General features: G+C 43.0%; 1 protein-coding gene across 1 annotated transcript in view; it reads right to left on the bottom strand.

The window, feature by feature from the left end:
- Positions 1-24290, bottom strand: part of LOC124775196 (monocarboxylate transporter 12-like) — a 592169-nt gene that overhangs the window by 174489 nt on the left and 393390 nt on the right. The window contains exon 2 of the mRNA XM_047250035.1: positions 11034-11336. Coding sequence (XP_047105991.1) covers positions 11034-11250 — 217 coding nt within the window. The 5' untranslated portion in view covers positions 11251-11336. The remainder of the gene's footprint in view (positions 1-11033; positions 11337-24290) is intronic.

Below are 24290 nucleotides of genomic sequence, written 5' to 3'. Positions count from 1 at the left end.
TTCTCATGGCCAGCTCCCCCTTGGCAGTCCACTCCCGGAGATCTAAATGGGGGACTAGTCCGGAATCTTTTGCCAATGGAGAGATCATCATGACACTTTTCAATTACAGGTCACATGTCCTGTGGATACAGGTTACGTGTCTTTAACGCAGTGGATTCCACTGCCTTCGGCATCCTCATGCCGTTGATCACTGCTGATTCTTACGCCTTTAGGGGCAGTTGCCCACTCCTAGGATAAGAGAGTGCCCCGAACCTCTGTTCCCTCCTCCACTCTCTTTGACAAGGCCTTGGTAAAACAAAGGTGACTTCTTATGCCGGAAGTCTTTGGCCAACAATGCTGTATATTAATCAAAATTTAACCAGTGGCGGGATCCGATCCCGGGACTGAACATGTTTTCATTACTAATCAAAGAGACTACCCCTTTTTTTCTTTTTGTTCTCATTGCGTTCGATATTGTTTGTTGCATTTTTCGGTGCGGAGGTCCCATGACAACGGTTCAAGTTCAATGTTGAGCTGTTGACTCAGTTTATTTATTACAGAGGGTAGATAACCCTCTGACCGAACACGCTGAGCTACAGTGCTAACACTTCTAGGCCAACTGTTAGTAGCATTGAAGTGTTGTCTCTGTTTATACAATCCAGTCCCAGTGGTTTCATAGAGTCGTCACACAAAATGGTGGTAGTCGAGTTGTTTACCCTGTCGAGAGCATCACACTTTAGAAGGCCCATTTCTCCAGGCCAATCAGCTCTTAGAACACCACCAACAACATTTGCAACTTAGCGCCCACCCACATTGGTGGTTTCACCTATGAACACCCAGACCGTTTGTTCAGTAACACTAATTCGTATTTTGTTGAGCGCCTCCTCGCAGCACACTGATAAATGGTTCTTTCCCAGTGTAGTTCATCTGGAACTGAATGTGTTGTGCATTTCTGTGGAACGCTGCAGGATACCACCAGCTCACACAAGTCCTTGTAGAGCGATCGTATGGTTGAATAACAGCGTTTGTCTGCTGTCATTTTCAGCACTTATCTTCACACAGCTACTGTTTTATGCGGTATTACTGTTTTAAAACACTTTTTGCGCTAACTATTACTTCAAGTAGTTTAAAAAATAGTATTTCCCCGTCAATGCTGAAGAGCTCCTGTCGAATATCATGGACAAAACCTAGTAACTTCATGCTGTTGGAGCGATTTATGAACCAGACTTAGTTTGTATACAGACTGGAAAGTGTGACCATACCTACTAAGTTTACTACGTCGGAAGCCACATCTGTTTACTTAGCGTTCCGTCGGTCTCGTGCAACAATGTCCACTGTATTCCTGATGAATAAAGCTTTTTAGTAATTGTTGTGTTTACTTGTTACAGAATCATCTGAAACACTGTCACGCGAGCAACGTCTTCACGTTTTTATTCTTCTGTCCTTAACAATATGACAAATGTATGCATTTCTGGTAAAAGTTAGCCGATATATGAACTGTTACTAAAAAGTCGTGTAAAACTGACTTCATATGCACAATAAAAATACATTTTTCTACACTAAAACGTCTGGATTCGTGCATAAATTGTTCTAAAATTAACTCTAGGGCTCTGGAGGAATTATGGCTTTCATTAAAATCTGGGACCTACTGATTAAGAGGAGTAAACTACGTTAATTTTACGTGACTGAAAGTTTGCCTGTTTAGCTCGGGGACGTGTAATTGCATTAAAGCTTATGTTGCGAGCACGGTGGAGCACTCGTGCTCCTTTATCGTATCCAAGTACGTTGAATGGGAATCTCTCGTATGCTGTCGACGACTTAGGAAGATCCATTATAGTGGCGTTCTCGCTAAATTACCGTAACGTATTTACGGTATCTGCGAGTAAAGACGTGCATTGTAAGATAGTTCTTTAACACATAGATCAGCTAACCATATCGAGTTTAGCTAAATTACCCATGCCAGGGAAAGGATACACGTTTGGGGACTCTTACTTCAGTGTTAGAAACACAAGTCCTTACCAAAGAATCTTCAAACAGGGGATGGCAAGCCATCTCAATGAGGAAAGTGTAGGTAATAACACATATAATTACGATTAGATGTGTTACCTTTTCTTACGAAATCAGCTTTGGAAGTATGTGAGGTTAGGTAAAGCATGATATTAAGCACAAAATAAAAACTGAGTTGAAAGAAGCGACGAAAATAAGTCATTGTGATACACTTACCAGAACAAAGGACATGTTATTGTGTTGCGTACCATGCGATCCAGGAACAACCTCGACACAGAGGGGAATCGTACGGGCAGAAGGAAGAAATGTTTCGTCAGGCAGAGTCCAGAATACGTAAAACAATCAAGATATTGGCCACAGCCCAATCCTATTGGAGTTCAGAAACCAAGAAAGCTGTGGATATATAATCAGCAAAAATTCTGCACAACCGAGATGAGGGTTTCCAGCTTGACAAATCATGAAAACCATACAGTTGATGTCAGAGCTCTCAGAGGAATTATTGTTTATCTTCGTTGCCTAGCATTCGAACATTTGCTATCAGCTTCAGTAATTAAACACTGTGGATATGCTCACTCGGCGCTTGCTATGCTGCTTTGTTATGCACCTAAAGATTCATCAGTGACTGACACTATTGTTGTCGACTGTCATATCACTGTTGCACGCGCATTCATTTAACATTATTGTATAAAGTGCTTTAAATTCTGCCGACACTCACCTTGAAGGTGGCTTCACTGTTATCCGCCGAAATACTGAAAAGAAAAATAATACTGTCCCGGATGCAAGCCCAAAAGGTGATGCAATGTTCTATCCGGCAGAAAACTTCCAGAAACACGAAAATCAAGGGTGTTTACAGAGATATACAGACGACACCAAATACACTGTTGGCCACACAAAATGCAACATCCTGAAAGAAGCATCAAAATCAGGTGAAATTTGCAGCTTAATTTTGCGGTGATGTGAGATGCACAGGATTAACATTTCAGCGCAGGCCCCGATCACGAGCGCCATTAGAGCCACCCGCAAGAACTACGTAAAAGCGAAAAAAATAGCCGTGTGGACGTGATAGAATTGATCCTTCGTGCCGTTGTTTCGCATAAGCAGTTACCTTATGCGTCTTAGAGAACAACGAGCGTCTTTCGAGTACCTTTTAGAGTTCAACCGAGGAATAATAGTTGCCTATAGGGATTTCAGGTTGTCCTTCAGAGAAATCGTTCATCGTTTAGGACGGCATCAAGCAGTTGCGACGCGGATCTGTAAGCTTTGGATGCAGGAGGGAACGACGGACCGACGGGGCCGATTGAAACCGAATGGAATCCCAATTCAGCCCGCACCATTAGGATGGTCGGATTAAAATCTGGAAACACTGTGGTGAGAGACGGTTAACCTGTTACCTTATTCATTGCAGTACTGGCCCTCCACCTGGTATTGTGGTTTGGGGTGGACTTGGATTACGCTCCCACACCCCCTATTACGTTCACTAACCAGCCAGCGTTACATCTGTGGAATGTTGAAGCCTGTTGTCCTCCCATACTTTTGAAATTCTCCGACGGTCACACTGCAACACGATAACGCACGACCACACGTGGCACGCAGTGTTCAAGATTTTTTCGTGGCCCATCGGATTGCGTTGCTGCCTTGGCATCCCTGTTCTCCCGATCCCTTGCCTATCGGAAACGTCTGGTCGATGACTGGGGATCGACTGACGAAGGATACACCACCCGCTGCTACACTAGATCAACTTTGGCAGTATGTGGACGCATTATGGACCACTATACCCCAAAAACACGTCCATAGCTCTTTGTTTCTATACCGAGGCGTGTAGCAGCGGTTAAAGCCAGCAGTGGCGGCAACACTCGATACTGATTTTATAATCTTCTTCTCTTCACATGGGGCAGAATTTTCAATCGTATGATCTTTGTACAATGTTTTATCTCCCAAATCAATTTGGCTGTGATATCTCCGGCACTTCTTGGTGTTGCATTTTAGGTGGCCAGCGGTGAAGAGAAAGATGGGAGGTAGTTTAAAACCAGTCAAAAGACGGTCACATGACTTTCAGAAAACTGGAGAAATATAGCAAATTTACTGCAGAAGGTAAGACCGAGAATGAACAGGAAGTTAGAAAACTTAAGAGTGTTGCGAGGAGAGAAGAAGAATAATATAGATGCACGTTACTTTGAATGCAGTATAACATACTGGGGATACAGTACACAGAAAAGGAAAAGAAGCAGGAAAAGGACAAGACGGAGGAATAAGACCGTCTGAATATATAGATCCAAATGCAGATTTTTCTATTCTATGGAAATGCACGGCAGCAGTGAATATTATTGGAAGTTATACAATTTTATATTACATTTTAAAGCCCATTGCCGTCAACTAATAAATGGCACAACCAGCTGCTTCGAACAGGTTTGTCACAGGTCCCTGACACTTCTTTACTGGGCCCTCTTGCACTATGTAGTCTACACTTTGCTTAGGTGTGCTTAGGGTCATACGCGACAGAAATTGATGTATCCCACCTATGCTTCCCGAACATGTACTACACATGGCCAATTCTCATTATGTTCAGCCTTATCAGCACCCTAGGAAATTTCGTTCCCGGATGTTCTTGCATGGGATCTGCAACATCGAAATGATTGACCTCAATTGTCCACAATCTCTTTTACTATTCATAAATATCAAAGTTTGGTTCAGTGATGTTTCTACAGAGTATTTTTAGGGCCTTCCTCAGTAGATCGTTTGTGCTCATAAAAATGAGGATGTTTTATGGTCGATAGGTTTCCTGGAATTTCTCATCATCAGATGGTGGTGTTAAGGAAACATTATCTAGACCATGTGCAGCTTATGGTCTTTCTGACTGAACTGCCTGTTGCTATCCATGACAATCACCACGACCATTCATCTAGCAGCACGTAGTCTACACAATATTTCTGTAACACCTCTGCGCCGGCCGGTGTGGGCGTGTGGTTAAAGGCGCATCAGTCTGGAACCGCGTGACCGCTACGGTCGCAGGTTCGAATCCTGCCTCGGGCATGGATGTGTGTGATGTCCTTAGGTTAGTTAGGTTTAATTAGTTCTACGTTCTAGGCGACTGATGACCTCAGAAGCTAAGTCGCATAGTGCTCAGGGCCATTTGAACCATTTTTTTAACACCTCCGCCTGATGAGAAGCCTCGAGTGGTTTGAAAACTAGTTAACGGCACAGAAGATAAATCGAACCAAAATTCAAAACAGTGACTGGTTGAAGTGTACTGCTATTCGCATCTTCATACGGAACACAAGAAAGACAATCTTGCTGATTGATGTCCTCTTGGAAGGTAAACAACATTTTCTAGATACTTTTTTTTACGTCTGGAGAAAACTTTATTTGGGACGGTCAGGATAAATGGGCAGCCTGCATATATTTTAGCAACATTTTGTGGTCTGTAACATAAATGTTTCCCATTTGTGTCTTTTTATCTGACGCATTCTGAAGATAGCTTAAAGCTCAAACGTGTAAAATTGTAAAGTTCATACACTAAAAAAGGGTCCAAAAAAGAGCATTACATTGTCTAATCTTTAAGTAATTTTAGCAGAGTATAGTCCAGGGCCGGCCTAACGCTGCACAGTGTGCAGACGTGCGGAAGTGCTGCACATGTGCGCACGTGTGCGACAGCGACATCTGTTATTAGACATGTGTCCTAAATGAACGGCGGCGGCTCGACTTTCCTGTATATGTGGTGCAAGCAAGAGCGCAACGTACCCAGTCTCGTTTACCCCTGGTAACCGTAACCTTAACAGAGAAGTACTGAGAAATGCCAGGTACTGTGGAAAAACAAAGGACGGGAGATCTATGTTCTCAGTCGTTTAAAAATGACTGGGAACTGCAATTCTTTTTTGTATCCGTTGGTGAAAACTCACTGTGCCGCCGAATAATAGGCGGCCAGCGTAAGTTTTCAATTGAAAGACACTACAATAAATATTACAAAGACGAATGTAGTGTACTCAACAGTGAAGAACGGCAAGCAAAATTAAATGTCCTTAAGAAAACGTATGAGACACATCAACTCGATTATCAATTTTCATGACCAGTGATAATCGTGTTTGGATTTATTCCTTTCATAATTAAAAATTATTGTTTACTAACTGTGCATTATTGCCTCATTCTGCCCCACGTTACATTATTATCAGGAAAGTTGGTCATTAAATCGATTGTTCCAATGAATACTTACATTTAGGGATTTTTTTTAATGTGTGAAGGGCTACGCTCAGCTGAAGTCGATAAAACATAACATTCATCTAATTGTCGGTTATTATGCAGATTTCAGACGTAACTGATGAAAGATATAGCAATAATGGTATTGAAATAACAGGTGATCATCGAGAGGTCTGCGGTTATTCTGTTCAGAGGGGACCGAGAATTAGTTATAGGAAACCTTGCATTAGTTTAATGTTATTTAAAATCATGAATAAGGTTCGTTGGAAGTCGGTAAGTGCTCTCTTTCTTAAATACTAGATCAAAAACATTACGCGTATTTACGTGCCGTCAGTCAAGCTGCCTTTAAAAAAAAAAAAAAAAAAACACGGTTGTTAACTGGGGGTTAAACTGTTAACATAAAAGTAGACGTCTCAGTGAGTAGACTGTGACAGTATTTTAAATGTTTAATACGCGAAATACCTTCCCATGGTTGGCTTGCAAGCTGTGGAACGAGCACTAGAATGCGCCGGTACAGAGTATCCCAGCAAGTGGATAAAGCGACATCTGTGCGTAGAAACATGCACTACATGAACGTTGACAGCTGCGGCGTGCACGCTGTGACCCGGAAGTTGCACATTCGCAGGAGCACCGCACGCATGCAGAATTTCTGGCCGGCCCAGGTATAGTCGGATAGCGGACTGAAGGCTTCAACGTGGTGTGACCTTTAACTGCGTGAGAGTAACAAATTTGATTGGCGGTTGGTGGTTTACAAAAGAGCTTGCATAGCAGCGACCAACAAGGGAACGAACTTTGTCGTGCGTTCTGTCTCTTTTAACATTCGTGCTTATTGTCAACACATGCTTCGGTTCCTTGCGCTGCATTTTTTTTTTTTTGGTAATAATCGAAAAATAATTCCAGCTAACAGTGAAAGTAGGCAACCAAGCGATACGGCTATTACGATCCCGTGAGGTGTACTGCAGCTTAACGGAAAACGTACGAAATAGTGTTTATCACTAAACAGCTTAGTCACGCCCTCGCGATTTCAGCTTGTCTGTCTAACGGCTTTTGAGGATAGTAAAAATTTGCTTTACAGAACTTCATACAATACGTGACGAAGTTTAAAAATCTAAAATGCTTACGTGATCAGATCATTATGAGGTATGCCGGCCGGGGTGGCTGAGCGGTTCTAGGCGCTACAGTTTGGAAATGCGCGACCGCTACGGTCGCAGGTTCGAATCCTGCCTCGGGCATGGATGTGTGTGCTGTCCTTAGGTTAGTTAGGTTTAAGTAGTTCTAAGTTCTAGGGGACTGATGACATCAGCAGTTGAGTGCCATAGTGCTCAGAGCCATTATGAGGTATAATCTGATGTTAAATGTTTGACAAAAGAACTTAAGAATTAAAGTTAGAACCTGTGTATATGTTTTGAGGCAGCGTAACTCACAGCCCGAAAACTACCCAGACTATGTGCATACAGCAACTGAGAATGACACTTAACGACTTCAAAGAAAGCTTATACATAATTTCAAGCCATTTAGAAACGTTATATCGATGACACTCACTGACAAAATGATGAACGAAAAACTTTTTTCGCTTACTATAATTTCGCTGTTCTTGTAGTAAAACTTCAGCATCAGACACGACGTTGTAATTTATTACACCTTTATGACTTACTCTACTCGCAACACATTTTGCAGACAGTATCCACATGTTTTACTGAAAGTACCTGCAATGTGGTATCGATGCACGACACAGATTCGACAGATATGACGTAATAAACAGTGAGATGAGTGGAAACTCGCTTTTCTGAGGAAGGAGGGCTAATTCCAAAGACTGTACTCATCCTGTGAATAATCCGAAAGCTATAAAACCAACATAACAAGGGTTTCGCGTCTTAATCCTTATGGTTTTTTTACGCTTAACGTTGAATATTTAACACAATATCTCATTTGTAAAGTAATCAGACGTTCCAAGTTGTTTTACACGCGGGAGTTCGTCTGTTAAGGAATTGGGGTGGGTGGATTATTGGTTCAGGACAGAATAACACAGCTATTGCTGCCAAGGCCGTACTGGACGTGCGGGTAACAGCGTACTGCCTAGTATCGTCCCTTTCCGTGTCCAAGAGTCACTTTGTTATGCTGATCTCGTCTAGTCGTTGTTACGAGTGGCGTTCAGTAAGTAACGCAACACATTTTGTTCTGAAAGTAGGTTGGTTTTTATTCAGGATTCCAATAAAGTAAATAAATCCTCACTCTTTTTGGTAAAAAAATTCTATTTTTCAACATGATCTTCTTTCAATGCGGCGGCCTTACCGTACCTTACTGAGGGGGCCTGTATGCCCGCATGATACCATTCTCTTGGTAGACGTAGGAGCCAACATCTTGCTGCATTACTAACCTCTCCACCATCCATGTACTGCTTCCTGCGGAATGCGTCCTTGTTTGGGCAATTCCGCACAGATGGTCCTTCATTGCTCTTTATGGTTTTATGTTAGGCGGCAAGGAACACAGGGACACGCATCTTTGGTGGACTGGTGTGTCAGCACTACCAACAGAGACGTCCGGTTGTGCAGCGAGGTGTCTGATTGTGATCCGTCGTTCAGCAAAAATAGAGAATGTCCGCACGTTTCAACATTGATGGGGTCACGTCCGCGTGGTATCGCCCAGGACGCGGGAGAATGCATAGGTTTGCGCGATCATGTTGCGATAATGACAAGCTCCTCCCCCAACGATTGGCAGTGCTCTGCGTGATCCATAGTGTCAACCAAGTCCACTTCAAGGAACAGTCTGGAACAACCGACAAGAGGTGCACAAGTCACACACAATCCTAAAAACAGATTGCACCTTATATGTAAATAGTTAACAGCACCTCCATGTCTGATAAGAGCTTAAAGCTAGGCACCTCTTCAAGGGACCTACGCCTCCCGTTAAGAGGCAGCGCACAGTCTGAATGGAAGGATCTTAATTGTCCAACCCGACGGATACTTATGGTAAATCGGGGAAAACCACCGTTCAGGCTGTGTTGCTGGCGGGGCCGGAAGGTGCTAACTGCCACACAACGTATCATTATAAGTCTCATTGGCTCAGGATGAATTGTTTGTACAACCTGTTGTGGATTGGCAGGAGCCAACCCACAGGGTTTGGAGGAAACCGAAAGGCACGCGTTTAAGCTCACGCAGGCTGAGGTGACGTCTGGAACAGGACAAGGAAATGAGAACTTAGAAAAAAGGAGGTAACTGGTAGAATAATTAACTTTAATCCATTAATGTTGAACGTAGCTCTTGTCTGTACATTCTTTACAATATCAATAGCAACTGATAACGGCGCCTTGCTAGGTCGTAGCAAATGACGTAGCTGAAGGCTATGCTAACTATCGTCTCGGCAAATGACAGCGTATTTTGTCAGTGAACCATCGCTAGCAAAGTCGGCTGTACAACTGGGGCGAGTGCTAGGAAGTGTCTCTAGACCTACCGTGTGGCGGCACTCGGTCTGCAATCACTGATAGTGGCGACACGCGGGTCCGACGTATACTAACGGACCGCGGCCGATTTAAAGGCTACCACCTAGCAAGTGTGGTGTCTGTGGGTGACACCACACAACCAACCTACACAGCCTATACCTCAACCTCCACTATACTAATAACTTCTGATCTGAAGCTTAACGTTAGGCACCTCTTCAAGGGACCTACGCCTCCTGCTAAGAGGAGGCGCACGGCCTGGATGGAACGATCTTAATTGTGGTTCCTCTCTTTTGAGCCCAACCCGACGGATACCTATGGTAGATCGGGAAAAACCACCGTTCAGGTCGTGTTTTCGGCGGGGCCGGGAGGTGCTTGCTCCTGATGTACTCTACTAGGAGCCTTGTAGGCTCAACACAAGCCGTTAGCGTCATTACCTTTATTACTATTACCACAAGAACACTTTCATTTGCAACTTTGAGCCAAGCACAAAATCAGTTACCTCTCTATTGTATATCGTAAATAGTTTAGCACGCTGGACATGGAGGTCTTAGTCTTGGTTTCTAGCTTTAACGTACCCCAATATCTTCTAGTTAAGTTAGTTTTTAGGATGGTAGATGTTAAAGGCATGGTGAGCGATGGCCAGCGTCTTGAGGGTCATTACGAGACCCGGGCCGCCGCCCACAACCAGGTGACGGGCAATATTATACCTGTCTTTTCTCTATTCAATTCTCTTCCTTCCTTCTTTCTAAATATTTAATTTCGTTTTGTTTATTAATATCTCACTTGATTTTGTATTAGTTATAAGTTTTTCTAATGCTGTTCAAAAAAAAAAAGATATCAAATGGATGTAAACAAATAGAGCCCGCCTCCACGTGGCGGGACACGGGCAACGGTGTGAGTGGGGGCGGGAGCCGGTGTGGTGTTACTTTCAGTCACACCGGACCCCAGACCCAGTCACAGCTGCTCAGTGGCAACATACGACCCACCATAAGAATTTAGACGGTGGGTCATTAAAAAAAAAAAAAAAAAAATAAGCAGCAGCAGCAGCAGCAGCTAGTGCTCTCGTTCGACGCCACGTCTACGTTGACACTCTCAAGTGCCTAAGAATATCTGCGGTGCTCTGGTTTTCCGCCAAAAGAAACTCAATCTCTGCTTGGAACTCCGTTATAGACGCCATTTAGAAGGCGACGTATAAAGCAGCTACCTTTCGTTACTTCATGAAACTGTAAGGGCTGAAGCGGGTATATTCTACAATGTCCCATAACAGGTTACGCTTTATTTCAACCGAAATTGGCCTAAAAAGTGTTGTATTACTTACTGCACGCCCTCGTAAGAAGGAGTGGATGAGGAGGAGAGACAGGTGGTTGGGGAGGGAGAGTGGAGCCGGAGAGATGAGCAGTCGCTCGACTCGACTCACCGGGCAGGACGCGGCCCTTGTCGGCGAGGTGGTGCACGGCGTAGAGGTAGAGCAGGCCGAAGGCGAACTGCGCGGCGGCGGCGAGGAGTCGCGCGAGGAAGCCGGCGGCGCAGACGACCCAGCCCCAGCCGCCCTCGGGGTAGTAGTGCTGCCGGATGGCCGCCGTGTCCACGTCGCGCCGCCGCAGCGCCGGGATGTTGCGGTGCAGGCTGAACATGTCGCGCTCGCAGATCGCCGGACACGTCTCCTCGTCGTCGTGCAGCGCCGCCGCCACGCCGGACGCCGACCGCGCCCGCTGCGGGTCTGCAACACCAACCCCCAACAAATTCGTTCATTCATCTGTTGTAAACATAGCAACATTAATGCCATGAGACCAAGCTTACGTCTGACCAGGCAGTCCACATTTCGTGTTACATTTTTTACGATAAGCAAGTTATCTCTCTCTCTCTCTCTGTGTGTTTGTGTGTGAGTGTGTGTGTGTGTGTGTGTGTGTGTGTGTGTGTGTGAAGAAGCGTATACAACTCCAACAAATAGTGAGAAATAAGAGAAAATGTGTGTGAAACCTTATGGGACTTAACTTGTTGGTTGTTTTTTGGGGGAGGAGACCAGACAGCGAGGTCATCGGTCTCATCGGATGAGGGAAGGGAGGGGAATGAAGTCGGCCGTGCCCTTTCAAAGGAACCATCCCGGCATTTGCCTGGAGCGATTTAGGGAAATCACGGGAAACCTAAATCAGGATGGCCGGACGCGGGGTTGAACCGTCGTCCTCCCGAATGCGAGTCCAGTGTGTTAGTCACTGCTCCACCTCGCTCAGTGGGACTTAACTGCTAAGGTCATCAGTCCCTAAGCTTACAGCCGGCCGGAGTAGCCGTGCGGTTCTAGGCGTCTGGAGCCAAGCTACCGCTACGGTCGCAGGTTCGAATCCTGCCTCGCGTCTGGATGTGTGTGATGTCCTTAGGTAAGTTACGTTTAATTAGTTCTAAGTTCTAGGCGACCGATGACCTCAGAAGTTAAGTCGCATAGTGCTCAGAGCCATTTGAACCATTTTTTGAACCTAATCTTACACACTACTTAACCTAAATTATCCCAAGGACAAACACACACACCCATGCCCGAGGGAGGACTCGAACCTCCGCCGGGACCAGCCGCACAGTCCATGACTGCAGCGCCTAGACCGCTCGGCTAATCCCGCGCGGCTGAGAAATAAGCGCTCATTACATTACTGCATATGGTAGGACATAGTAGGGGAACCTTTCTATGAAGTATTTGGTACCAAGCTTTTATGTATTATACGACACACGTTTCACAGGACAGCAAATGTTAAAATACAACTTTCGGTGGTCTGTATTGTGTCAGGTACACTGTACACGAGATACATGAAATGTAAGATTGCCATTTAGTGAACTACAGCTCATTTAAATAGAATTAACACGAATCTTTAATTAGTGGAAAAGTTTCTTACTGTTAACATCAATTTTACGAGAAAAAATCATTACTTCATGTGCGTAATTATCAGATAACAGTGACGTAGAAAAGGTAGTGTTACACAAGTTGCGACATTGTCGCGTATAAAACAGTGACCCGTATACAGAATAAAATTCCTTTAATTTACATCTACGTTCACAAACGTTTTGTTCACAGATTGCCGGTTTCAGTCTATAATGACCATCTTCAGATCTGTTTTTATAAAACTGTGTATGAACAAAACGTTTGTGACCATAGATGTAAATTAAAGATAGTGTTAATTTCAGTTCCGTCATTAAATGGGAAATTAATTACGAAAAATCGATTATTTCAGAAAACGTGGAAATTAATGTTTCGGCTAGATTTCTGGCTGAATCTCTTTCCTTGGGCCTTCGTCCCGCACTTTCGCAGGGTCGGCATGGTTATGTTTGGACTTGACAAGGTTAGTTTAAGGGGTCGCCGGATGCCTTTCGCGTTGCCACCCCGGTGGATGAGATGATGATGAAGACAACACAATGACGAGGACAACACAACACCCAATTCCTGAGCGGATAAAAATCCCCGACCGATCTTGGATTCGAACCCGGGCCTCTTTGCACAGCATCCCGTCTCGCTAACACTCAGCTATTGGGGCGGAGAGATTTCTGTCTAACTGAAGCACTGGAAGTTGCATTCACCCTCAAGAGGTTATATTTCTACAAGAACTCAAATCAGATTCATTGTAATTAATTCTGTAATAACGAGTTCTAGAACTTTCTATAATAAACAAACTATTATTTCGATCGTTTGGTCGAAAAGAGGTCACTATGTTAAATTTGAACCTCAAGATATATTTCCGCTCTATAAAAAGTTCTCCGAAATATATTAATATCAAAAGTCATGAGGTAATTAACGAGATATTAATTATTTTGTATCAGTTATTGCCAGATACATTTCATAAGCGGAGTTTCGATACTAAATTTGAAAAGCAATTTTAGGAATCACATGTGTTACAATCAGTCTTTTCTTATCTTCAAAACTGTAACTGCAATTTCTTATGTATCAACCGATTTAAAATGTAACTCAATTAATGTGAGTTCTTTTAACAATACTTTCAGAGAACTTCTGTTGTTAGGAAACTATATAAAAAGAGCACCTAAGAGCTCGGGGGGGTGGGAGGGGAGGTGCAATAAAGTGGCAGATTGTTATCAGTTAGTTCGAGTACATGGTCTACAAAGTCAGAACACAAAATGAAAATGATGTGTTGGTGTAAATTATTTAATATCATAGGCTTCTCTCATCGACTGCAGTGAAGCATTTAATATCATGCACCCCTGTTGACATTTAAATGGTAGAGAAAAGTCGTCGAATCCAACAAGTACACACTCCAAGTATTTCTAGCTAGAACATGGTAAAAAGTGTGTTAAACTATGCCTCGGTAGTTTTAGTACCAACAAAAATGACGTACTAAATGGTCATATTAGCGGTAGTATTGGTAGCATTGGTAGGGAAGGAAACAAATCAGTGTGTGATAGAGAAACTGGGAGCCGACGACCCCTCTCTACCTTTCGGCAGTTTTTTTTTTTTTTTTTTTTTTTTTTTTTTTTTTTTTTTTTTTTTGTAGATACTCAGAACCGCTTATAGTTCAGTCTTAGTCCACTGCGTATATTGTATTCTCAAAAAATAAAAAATGTGTTTTATAATTAATAAAAATGAGATCACGTTACTTCTGCAGTTTTATCTAACCAAAACACTTATTTTCAATGCAAATATATAAAGATTTCTATGTAATTAATGTTGTTATTTTGTGCTCAATAGAACGGTCTTCATCATAATCAGAAACAAGAATTTCTCGTTATTATTGAGAAATGCGAAAGTTGCTTATGAGTAACAGAAATATGTTACATATAAGGTCGACGAAATATTGAAGCGATGTTTGAGGCGTTTTTTCCGTTTACTTTTTAATTTTACCTCTTTCTAGAACACTGCGTTTTTAGCGGCATATGATAAACCTTTACTGCACCTCTGTATTTCAGGTTATAAATCAACAATTTTCGAATAAAACCAGTAAACACTGATAGTTTCAATTCTGCCATAAATACTGCTTATTGTTCAGTAACAGACAGTGAAACTTCCCCTTTGAACAATTATACTGGACTGTACTTAACCTGACACACAATATTTTGTTAGCGCAACGCAATCTGACTTTCAAAATTCCCTACAAAAGAATGGCCCTGACTAACATTAAACTATACCTTTCACAAATCACTTACCTCACAAAAATCTTCGCTGCTCAAGCTACTGCAATACAGCGAGCGCCCCTACTGCCAGCTAAATAAAAGATTCAAACTATGGAAGGCACTAACTACTGATAGGGATAGTTAGCAAATGAAAGATATTAATAGAGAACAAACAATGTATTTACCTCGATATCATCATATATAAATATGGCAGTTCATGACAAATTACAAATCTCCGCCATCTCTCTCCCCACATCCACCACTGCTGGCGGCTCACCTCCAACTGCGCAACGCTACGCGCTGTTCACATCCAGCTGCCTAACGCTACAATGGCGAGTATTACAACAATGCAAAGCAGCCACAGACTGCACACAGCACAGCCAGTGATTTTCATACAGAGTTGGCGTTACCAATAAAAAAAACCTAACCAGCCTACTTACATAGAGAAAACATAAACAGCCTACTTACATAGAGAAAACATAAACAGCCTACTTACAACAGGAGGGTACTTATCTAGAGCAAAAACGTTCAGTATGTTCAAAAAATGGCTCTGAGCGCTATGGGACTTAACATCTGTGGTCATCAGTTCCCTAGAACTTAGAACTACTTAAACCTAACTAACCTAAGGACATCACACACATCCATGCCGAGGCAGGATTCGAATCTGCGACCGTAGCAGTCGCGCGGCGCCGGACTGAGCGCCTAGAACCGCGAGACCACCGCGGCCGGCGTTCAGTATGTCACGTGGCCACTTATATAACCTCACTCATTCCCTAAACGGTGCACCGCTTCCAGCGTCTAGGGGAACATAGCAAGAGACTCATCGCATATGCAAACTCGGTGATCGAAATCAGTATGCAACACTTCTACTGTACAGGTAACATGGTTACGATGTTAACTGATGAAAGCTGTTGTGGTAACTACTATAGTCTACGGTAGCCTACGGTAGTTTTACAACCCTACTCCTCATACTTTAATGATATGGCGAACGGATATTTCTAATGACCAACAGAAGAACCTTGTTAACCCTCTACGAATTGTAAACTAAATAGAATCCAAGACAAAAGAAGAAAGACGCGCCACAAAGGAATTATCTGAATGGCACGGAAATCGGTAGATGTGATGTAGAAGTATAGACAAACAAATTATTACAATTTCATAAAAGGTGGATGATTTATTCAAGAGAAAGAGCGTCATAAACCGGGCAAGTTAGTATCGCGCTTCTCCACCTCTGTTCTTACGCGAGCAATGATTCGGCTTGGCATTGACTGACGGAGTTGAAGAATGTCCTACTGATGGAAACTGTGGCAAATTCTGTCCTGTAGTGGCGTTAGATCGACCAGATCCCGAGCTGGTTGGGGGGTCCTGCCATAATGCTCCAAACGTCCTCAATGTGGTGTCACCGCCAGACACCACGCTTGCTAGGTGGTAGCCTTTAAATCGGCCGCGGTCCATTAGTATACGTCGGACCCGCGTGTCGCCACTATCAGTGATTGCAGACCGAGCGCCGCCACACGGCAGGTGTAGAGAGACTTCCTAGCACTCGTCCCAGTTGTACAGCCGACTTTACTAGCGAAGCTACACTGACAAATACGCTGTCATTTGCCGAGACGATAGTTAGCATAGCCTTCAGCTACGTCATTGCTACGACCTAGCAAGGCGCCAGTATCATTTAATATTTATCTATGGATGCCTGTACCGTCAGACCGATGTTCTCCAATTGTGGATTAAAGTTAAGTATTCCTAGAGCTTCGTACTTTATTTGCTAGACTCAACTCCTTTAACTGTTCCAGACCTCACGCCAGTTTGCGTGAGCTTAACAGCGTGCATTTCGGCCTCCTCTAGAAACACGGTGTTGGCACTTATGCCAACACCTCACTCAATTGTGGAGAGGCTGGCCTTATCTTGCTGAAATGTAAGCCCAAGGTGCCTTGCGATGAAGGGCAACAAAACGAGCAGAAGAATATCGTCGACGAACTCCTATGCTACAAGGCTGCCCCGGATGACAACTACAGGGGTTCTGCTATGAAAAGAAGTGTCGTCGTCTCCCCCCCCCCAGACCATCACTCGTGGTTCTCGGGCCGTATGGTATCCCACTGCCTTCCGGGGTGTCTCCAGACACGCCTACGCTGGTGAACGAGGCTCAGTTTGCAGTAGGACTCATCACTGAATACAGCTCTCCTCTAGTCAATACGAGATTCCAGGCCAAAGTCATGTCTGGAGATTCCCCAGACAGCGGTGGGGTACCAACCTGACTGTCGCCCGCCGTGGAAAACGAAATTGTTATTTCTTTTAATTTTACTTTTCTTCTGATTAGCAACATCAAGGGTCTGTGTAACTTCCTAGCCAGTGAGACCTAAAGCAAATGCCTATTATATGGGATCGTGAATGATGTTTGTAAAATCCGTCTTACTGCCACGTACAGCGTCATGAAACTATTTTTGTTAATAAATGACAACGTGGACAACATTCAGTAAAAGTCCAAGTACGTTCAACTCTCTTCCCATCCACTGTACCAGTTTGTAACCAGCATATGGCGAAACTGTTTCCTGAATACAACAGCTTTTTAAATCAGTGTTAGCCTTCTGCTTGTAGCGTCCAGCTGTGCAGTGAGGCACTCTCCTCGTAGTTAATTAGTAGAAAGATCGTGCAGAAATAGTAACTCCTGTCGCACGTAACATGATTCTAGATAAGCGAGACGACACAACACAGTATCTCGTAGTAGCAGTCAGCAATCCAGCACATTATGACTTTCCTTCTATCAGCACCTGAAACCTAATTCACATGGCAGAATTTCTCTTCATTACTATTGTTCCTGTGTCGCGAATGAGTGGCCCAACGTCTTTTAATCAATATGACTTTGACTCACATGGTTATTTATGTAAGACAACAAGACGACGCCCAGCCAGCTTGGCACTACCAAGGAGATTAAAACAAGGAGTGCTTTCGGTTTTGGTAAAATGAAACGGAGAAGTGATTTTAACAATCACTATTATATCAATGAACAAAAGAGAAAAGCCTTACACAACAAAGGTATATTTCAGCCTATAACTTCAACATTTATCTTTACAAACCAAAGGAACACGGCCTAAAATACGTGATTCTGATTTCTTGAAAAACCAATCTTTACACTGTAGGAGATGATAACGTCTTTGAATTTATAATAGCAAGGAGTGTAGCCCTCTCGGCTACCCGTGCGATCTAACGCGCTGCTTCTCGAGCTGGAAGCCGTGCCGATCCCCGGCACGAGTCCGCCCGGAGGATTAGTGTCGAGGTCCGGTGTGCTGTCCAGCCTGTGGATGGTTTTTAGGCGGTTTTCCATCTTCCTCAGCGAATACGGGCTGGTTTCCTTTATTCTGCCTCGGTTACACTAAGTCGGCGACTGCTGTGCAAACACTGACTCCACGTACGCGCACACCATAATTACTTTACCAAGCAAACATTTGGGGTTACACTCGTCTGTAACGAGACGTTCCCAGGGGGTCCACTGGGGGTGGAACCGCACAACAACCCTGTGTTCGATGTGGAGAAGAGGTCGGGTGGATGGACCACTGTGGCCTGTTGTGGGGTTGCGAACCGCTGTCCGTCGCTTCTAGGTCCCCGGTTCAATACACACAATACACAATCACACAAATACACACACGCGCATACACTGAGTGAAAAAATCAGTGTGCTATGCAATAACCAGCTTCTCAACAAGTAGTAATGAAAACTTACTTCGGGAAAGCACTTAATCTGATACCGTCTCAGGAAGTAAAAGGAGGGACCATTCCGAAATTAACTTCGTCACGCAAGACTAAATTTCGTCATACTAAATAAATCGAGTTGGCTTCACCCGGTTTCTCATGCATTCCTATGTATGCTGAACAGCGTGCAAAAACACAGGACACAACGCTTCTTCGTCTTTACCATACCAGCTCCGACCAGCAAGTGACCAAGAATAATGGAATATTACTTTCAAACAGAAAAGGACCGCCCCAACATCGCAAACCGACTCACCGAAGGCATAAATTTGCCACAGTGATCAAACAAAGAGGTTGCTAAGGAGCTAGTAGCGATAGATCGAAACTGGTAAGAGCAAGTTCTCATAGAATGTACCCAGGAGCCATTCTACGAAGTGATGATGGACTGTCTTAAAACAATGATCAAAAGCCTTACCACAGATTTTTTTTTTGTATGCATGTGTGGCCTATGCTACTACAGCCGAACTAGGAATGACTTAGACATGAGGCAGACACCGGAATGATGGAAACTGGACGCACGTGTAAGAGTTTCCAAAGGATGCGCGCCGCCGAATTTAGTTCTTCTGCGTATCAACGACGCATCTATCCCATTGAGCACACTGTATACATAAGCCAATTCAGTGGCCTTGCATCCAGAATAGGTAAGAATGTTAATACTTATTATTGATCGCATGAAATGTTAATAGGCGACAATCGTTGTATTGGAACTCTCCTTCAACATTTAACCACAAATAATTATAATGGTGGATATAAGTAAATACACCTGCAAGTATCCATACCAGTGCAGAATTTTATCCACAATGGAATTAGTTAGGATATCAGTGGGAATCTCAGCAATGACAAACATGCACTGTATGTGTCATACAAGTCATCGTCGTTAATGTGTACACTCGTCCAATATAATTTATGTTCTTCTTGTGTCGTATTGTCTGAGTTTTATATTTCAAAAAGGTCCAATCGCGCACTTTTGAAGAGTCTTCCGGGATTGTTGCTTGGCTGTGAGGAAAATGTCAGAATTGGTGAACCCGATATGAACATTTCTAATTGGTGCTGCCTGTGCCCCATTACAAAATCACCTGATATTTTGCTGAAAAGCTCCACACTTTACAATAGGTTATCACTGGAAGAGCTAACTCTAACAAGAGAATGAAACGTTTACAACAACAACAACGAAATCCTATATTCGTAACAGTGTAGATCTCTACCTATGAGGACTGAATATGAAAACACCTACAAGCGAATATTACGCCCATACAAAAATCTGTGAAATTTGCGCCGAGCGTTCCTGGAAATAACGAGCTCACTACGTCACGGCCTACCTCCAGCTCAGGAGTCTTCGTGCACCGGACATGCTCCGTATGCACGCAGTGAGTTGCAGCGTTGTCCAGACTGACACGCATCGAGACCGTCTTGTAGATGCTTACTGTACTGGTTCTAGACACTAAACTGTTTTTTTTTTCTTTTTTGCGTACTCTGTTGTAAGTCAGTGATAAGATTTACTGAAGACACTGCTATCTTCAATGAAAGTGAAGAAGAATTACAGATCTGTTGAATGGAATGGTCTAATGAATACAGAACATGGATTCAGAGTATATCGAAGAGAGGCCAAAGTGATATACAGGCTGTTACAAAAAGTTACGGCCAAACTTTCAGGAAACATTCCTCGCATACAAAGAAAGAAAATATGTTATGTGGACATGTGTCCGGAAACGCTTACTTTCCATGTTAGAGCTCATTTTATTACTTCTCTTCAAATCACATTAATCATGGAATGGAAACACACAGCAACAGAACGTACCAGCGTGGCTTCAAGCACTTTGTTACAGGAAATGTTCAAAATGTGCTCCGTTAGCGAGGATACATGCATCCACCCTCCGTCGCATGGAATCCCTGATGCGCTGATGCAGCCCTGGAGAATGGCGTATTGTATCACAGCCGTCCACAATACGAGCACGAAGAGTCTCTACATTTGGTACCGGGGTTGCGCAGACAAGAGCTTTCAAATGCCCCCATAAATGAAAGTCAAGAGGGTGGAGGTCAGGAGAGCGTGGAGGCCATGGAATTGGTCCGCCTCTACCAATCCATCGGTCACCGAATCTGTTGTTGAGAAGCGTACGAACACTTCGACTGAAATGTGTAGGAGCTCCATCGTGCATGAACCACATGTTGTGTCGTACTTGTAAAGGCATGTTCTAGCAGCACATGCAGAGTATCCCGTATGAAATCATGGCGGTGAATCGAGGAAGTACAGTACATACTGACGAAACTAAAATGAGCTCTAACATGAAGATTAAGCGGTTCCGGACACATGTCCACATAACATCTTTTCTTTATTTGTGTGTGAGGAATGTTTCCTGAAAGTTTGGCCATACCTTTTTGTAACACCCTGTATATCAGAAATGAGAACAGCGAGAGATTCGAGATCATGAAGTAAACGAAGTAAAATAATTCTGCTACCCAGGCAGCAAAATGACCTATGATGGAGGAAGGAAGGAGGACATAACAAACGGATTAACACTGGCAGAAACGGTATTCCTGGCCAAGAGAAGTCTATTAATATCAAACATAGGCCTTACTTTGAGGAAGAAATTTCTGTTAATGTACGTTTCAAGCACAGCGTTGTATGGCTGCGAAACATGCACTGTGAGGAAACCGAAACAGAAGAGAATTGAAGCATTAGGGATTTGATGCTACAGACAAATGTTGAAAAATAGGTGAATTGATTACATAATGAAGGAGGAGGTTCTCCGCGGAATCAGCGTGGTACTGAATATAGGGGAAACACTGACCAGAAGAAGGGAGAGGATCATAGAACATCTGTTGACATATCGCGTAATAGCTTCCATGGTACTAGAGGGAGCTGTAGAGGACGGAAACCGTAGGGGAAGACAGAGATTGAAATATATACAGCAAATAATTGAGGATGAAGGTTCCAATTTGTATTCTGAGATGAAACGTTTGACGCAAGAGAGGAATTCTTGACAGGCCGCATCACGCTAAGCAGAAGAATAATGACAAAAAAACTGTTTGAATGTGAAAAATCATATTACGGATGATAATGTTTCCATTCTCTAGGGAACAGTCATATAATACAGCTTAAGGCTGAAATCATGATTGTGCAATAGAATAGACAGTCCATGAAGTAAATAGCGGAACTTTCATTGAAGCGGTATTACGGATTGTCACATTCATTTTTGTTTGCTTATTGGCACATAAGTGGTTTTATCATGCATACTTTGTACTTTTGAAGTGTATTTTATGTAACATGCAACTTTGTAATGTTCGTACACCTTCCACTTGACATAATTGCAACTATATGCAGAATTATTATTAAAAAGAAAATTGAATCCACCTTTTAAGTTACACATATAGGACCCATTCATGTAGCGCTAGAAGTTGGAGGAGAAGCTAATTACAGCTTATGTCGCTTGTGTTGTTGTGGTCTTCAGTCCGAAGACTGGTCTGATGCAGCTTTTCATGTGCAACTCTCCATGTTACTCTATCCTGCGCAGTTATCATCTCCGAGTAACTACTGCAACCTACATCCTTCTGAGTCTGCTTGCTATATTTATTTCTGCGCCACACTCTACTATTTTATCTCCCACATCCCTCCCACCTCCCACCCCCCACCAGCCCGCCCCAAGTATAAAATCCAGAGATCCATTAATGTCTCAGAATATGTCCTATGAAACGATCCCTTCACCTAGTCAGGTTGTGCCACAAATTTGTTTGCTACCCAGTACCTCTTCATTAGTTACCAGACCTGCCCATCTATTCTTCAACATTCATCGGAAGCTTCTATTCTATTCTTGTCTAAACTGTTTATCATTCATGTTTCACTTCCATACATGGGTATTCTCCATACGAATACTTTCAGAAGAGACTTTCTGAAAATTAAATCTACACTTAATGTTAACAAATTTCTCTTCTTCAGAAAGGTTTCTCGTTCCATTGCCAGTCTACATATTATATCCTCTCTACTTCGGCTATCATCATTTATTTTGCTGCCCAAATAGTAATACTCATCTATTACTTTGTGTTTAGTTTCCTAATCTAATTGCCTCAGCATCACTTGATTTAATTCGCCTACATTCCAGTGTCCTTGTTTTCCATTTGTTGATTTTCATCTTACGTTCTACTTTCAAGGCACTGTCCATTCCGCTGAACTGTTCTTTCAAGCCCTTTGCTGTCTCTGTGAGAATTACAATGTCATCGGCAAACCTCAATTTTTTTTTATTTCTTCTCCCTGCACTTTAATTTCTACTCTAAATTTTTCTTTTGTTTTCTTTATTGATTGCTCATTGTATAGACTGAATAACATCGGGGATAGCCTATGACCTTGTCTCACTCCCTTTTCAATCATTGCTTCCCTTTCATGACCCTAGACTCTTATAAATGCCGTCTCGTTTCTGTACAAGTTGTGAATAGCCTTTCGTTCCCCGTATTTTACCTCTGCTACTATCAGAATTTCAAAGAGAATATTCCAATCAACACTGTCAAAAGCTTTTTCTAAGTCTATACATGCTGAAACATAGGATTGCCTGTCGTTAGCTTATCTTCTATAAGAAGTCTTAAGGTCAGTACTGCCTCGCGTGTTTCTACGTTTCACCAGAACCGAAACTGATCTTCCCCGAGGTCGGCTTCTACCAGTTTTTCTTTTTACATTCTGCTTGTTCCGTAACCATGACATATTAAATGTGATATTTACAACTGTCAGCACACGCTTTCTTTGAAATTGGAATTATTATATTCGTTTTGAAATGTATGGGTATTTCGCCTATTTCATATATTTTTCTCACGAGATGGAGGAGTTTTGTCATGGCTGGCTCTCCCAAGGCTATCAGCAGATCTAACGGAATGTTGTCTACTCTAGGGGCCTTGTTTTGACTTAGGTCTTTCAGTGCTCTGCCAAATTCTTCTCACAGTATCATACTGCCGTCAAGAACACCCCCTTTGTATAAGCCCTCTACGTACTCCTTAGGACTGGTTTTCCATCTGAGCTCTTGATATTCATGCAGGTGGTTCTCTTTACTCCGACGCCTTTTCCTGTAGGCTGTATCCCTCTTTCCCCTAGTGATCTTTACATTTGTCCTCTAGCTATTTCTGCTTTGCCATTTTGCACGTCCTGTCAATGTCATTTTTCTGGCGTATTCCCTTTCACCTGCTTCATTTACGGCATTTACATATTTTCTGCTTTCATCAATTAAATTCTATATTTCATGTTTTACCCGAGGATTTCCACAAGGCCTCGTCTTTTTGACGCCCTCACTATTTTATCTCTCTAAGTTACCCATTCTTCTCCTGCTGTATTCTTTTCCTGTGTTTTGTCAAATCGTCCCCAATGCTCTCTCTGAAACTCTCAACAGCTTCTGGTTCTTTCAGCTTATCCAAGTCCCATCTCCTGAATTTCCTACCTTCTTGCAATTTCTTCAGTCTTCATTGTCAGTTGGTCAGAGTCCACATCTACTCCTGGAAATCTCTTACGACAACATTTTTAAGATATGGTTCGGAAAAGTTTGTCTTGCCATTACATAGTCAATCAAAACCTTCCGACGTCTCCCTGTCTTTTCGACGTGTACAACCTTCCCTCATGATTCTTAAAGCAAGTGCTAGCGATGATAAGATCTTGCTGTTTGCAGAATTGTACTAGACGGCATCCTGTTTCGCCCGTTTCCTCCAAGTCCATTTTCAGCTACTGTTTTTCCTTCTCTTCCTACTATCGAATTCCAGTAACCTATCTCTATCAAATTTTCGTCAACCTTAACCAACTCAATAATTTGTTTTATCTCATCAAACGTCAAACTTGTACTACTGTGGTGGGCTTCGTGTCT

The sequence above is a fragment of the Schistocerca piceifrons genome, chromosome 2 (genome assembly GCF_021461385.2).
Source record: "Schistocerca piceifrons isolate TAMUIC-IGC-003096 chromosome 2, iqSchPice1.1, whole genome shotgun sequence".
Classification (NCBI taxonomy): Eukaryota; Metazoa; Arthropoda; class Insecta; order Orthoptera; family Acrididae; genus Schistocerca; species Schistocerca piceifrons.
The sequence above is the reverse complement of the archived record's forward strand: the minus strand, read 5'-3'. Positions and strand labels throughout refer to the sequence as shown.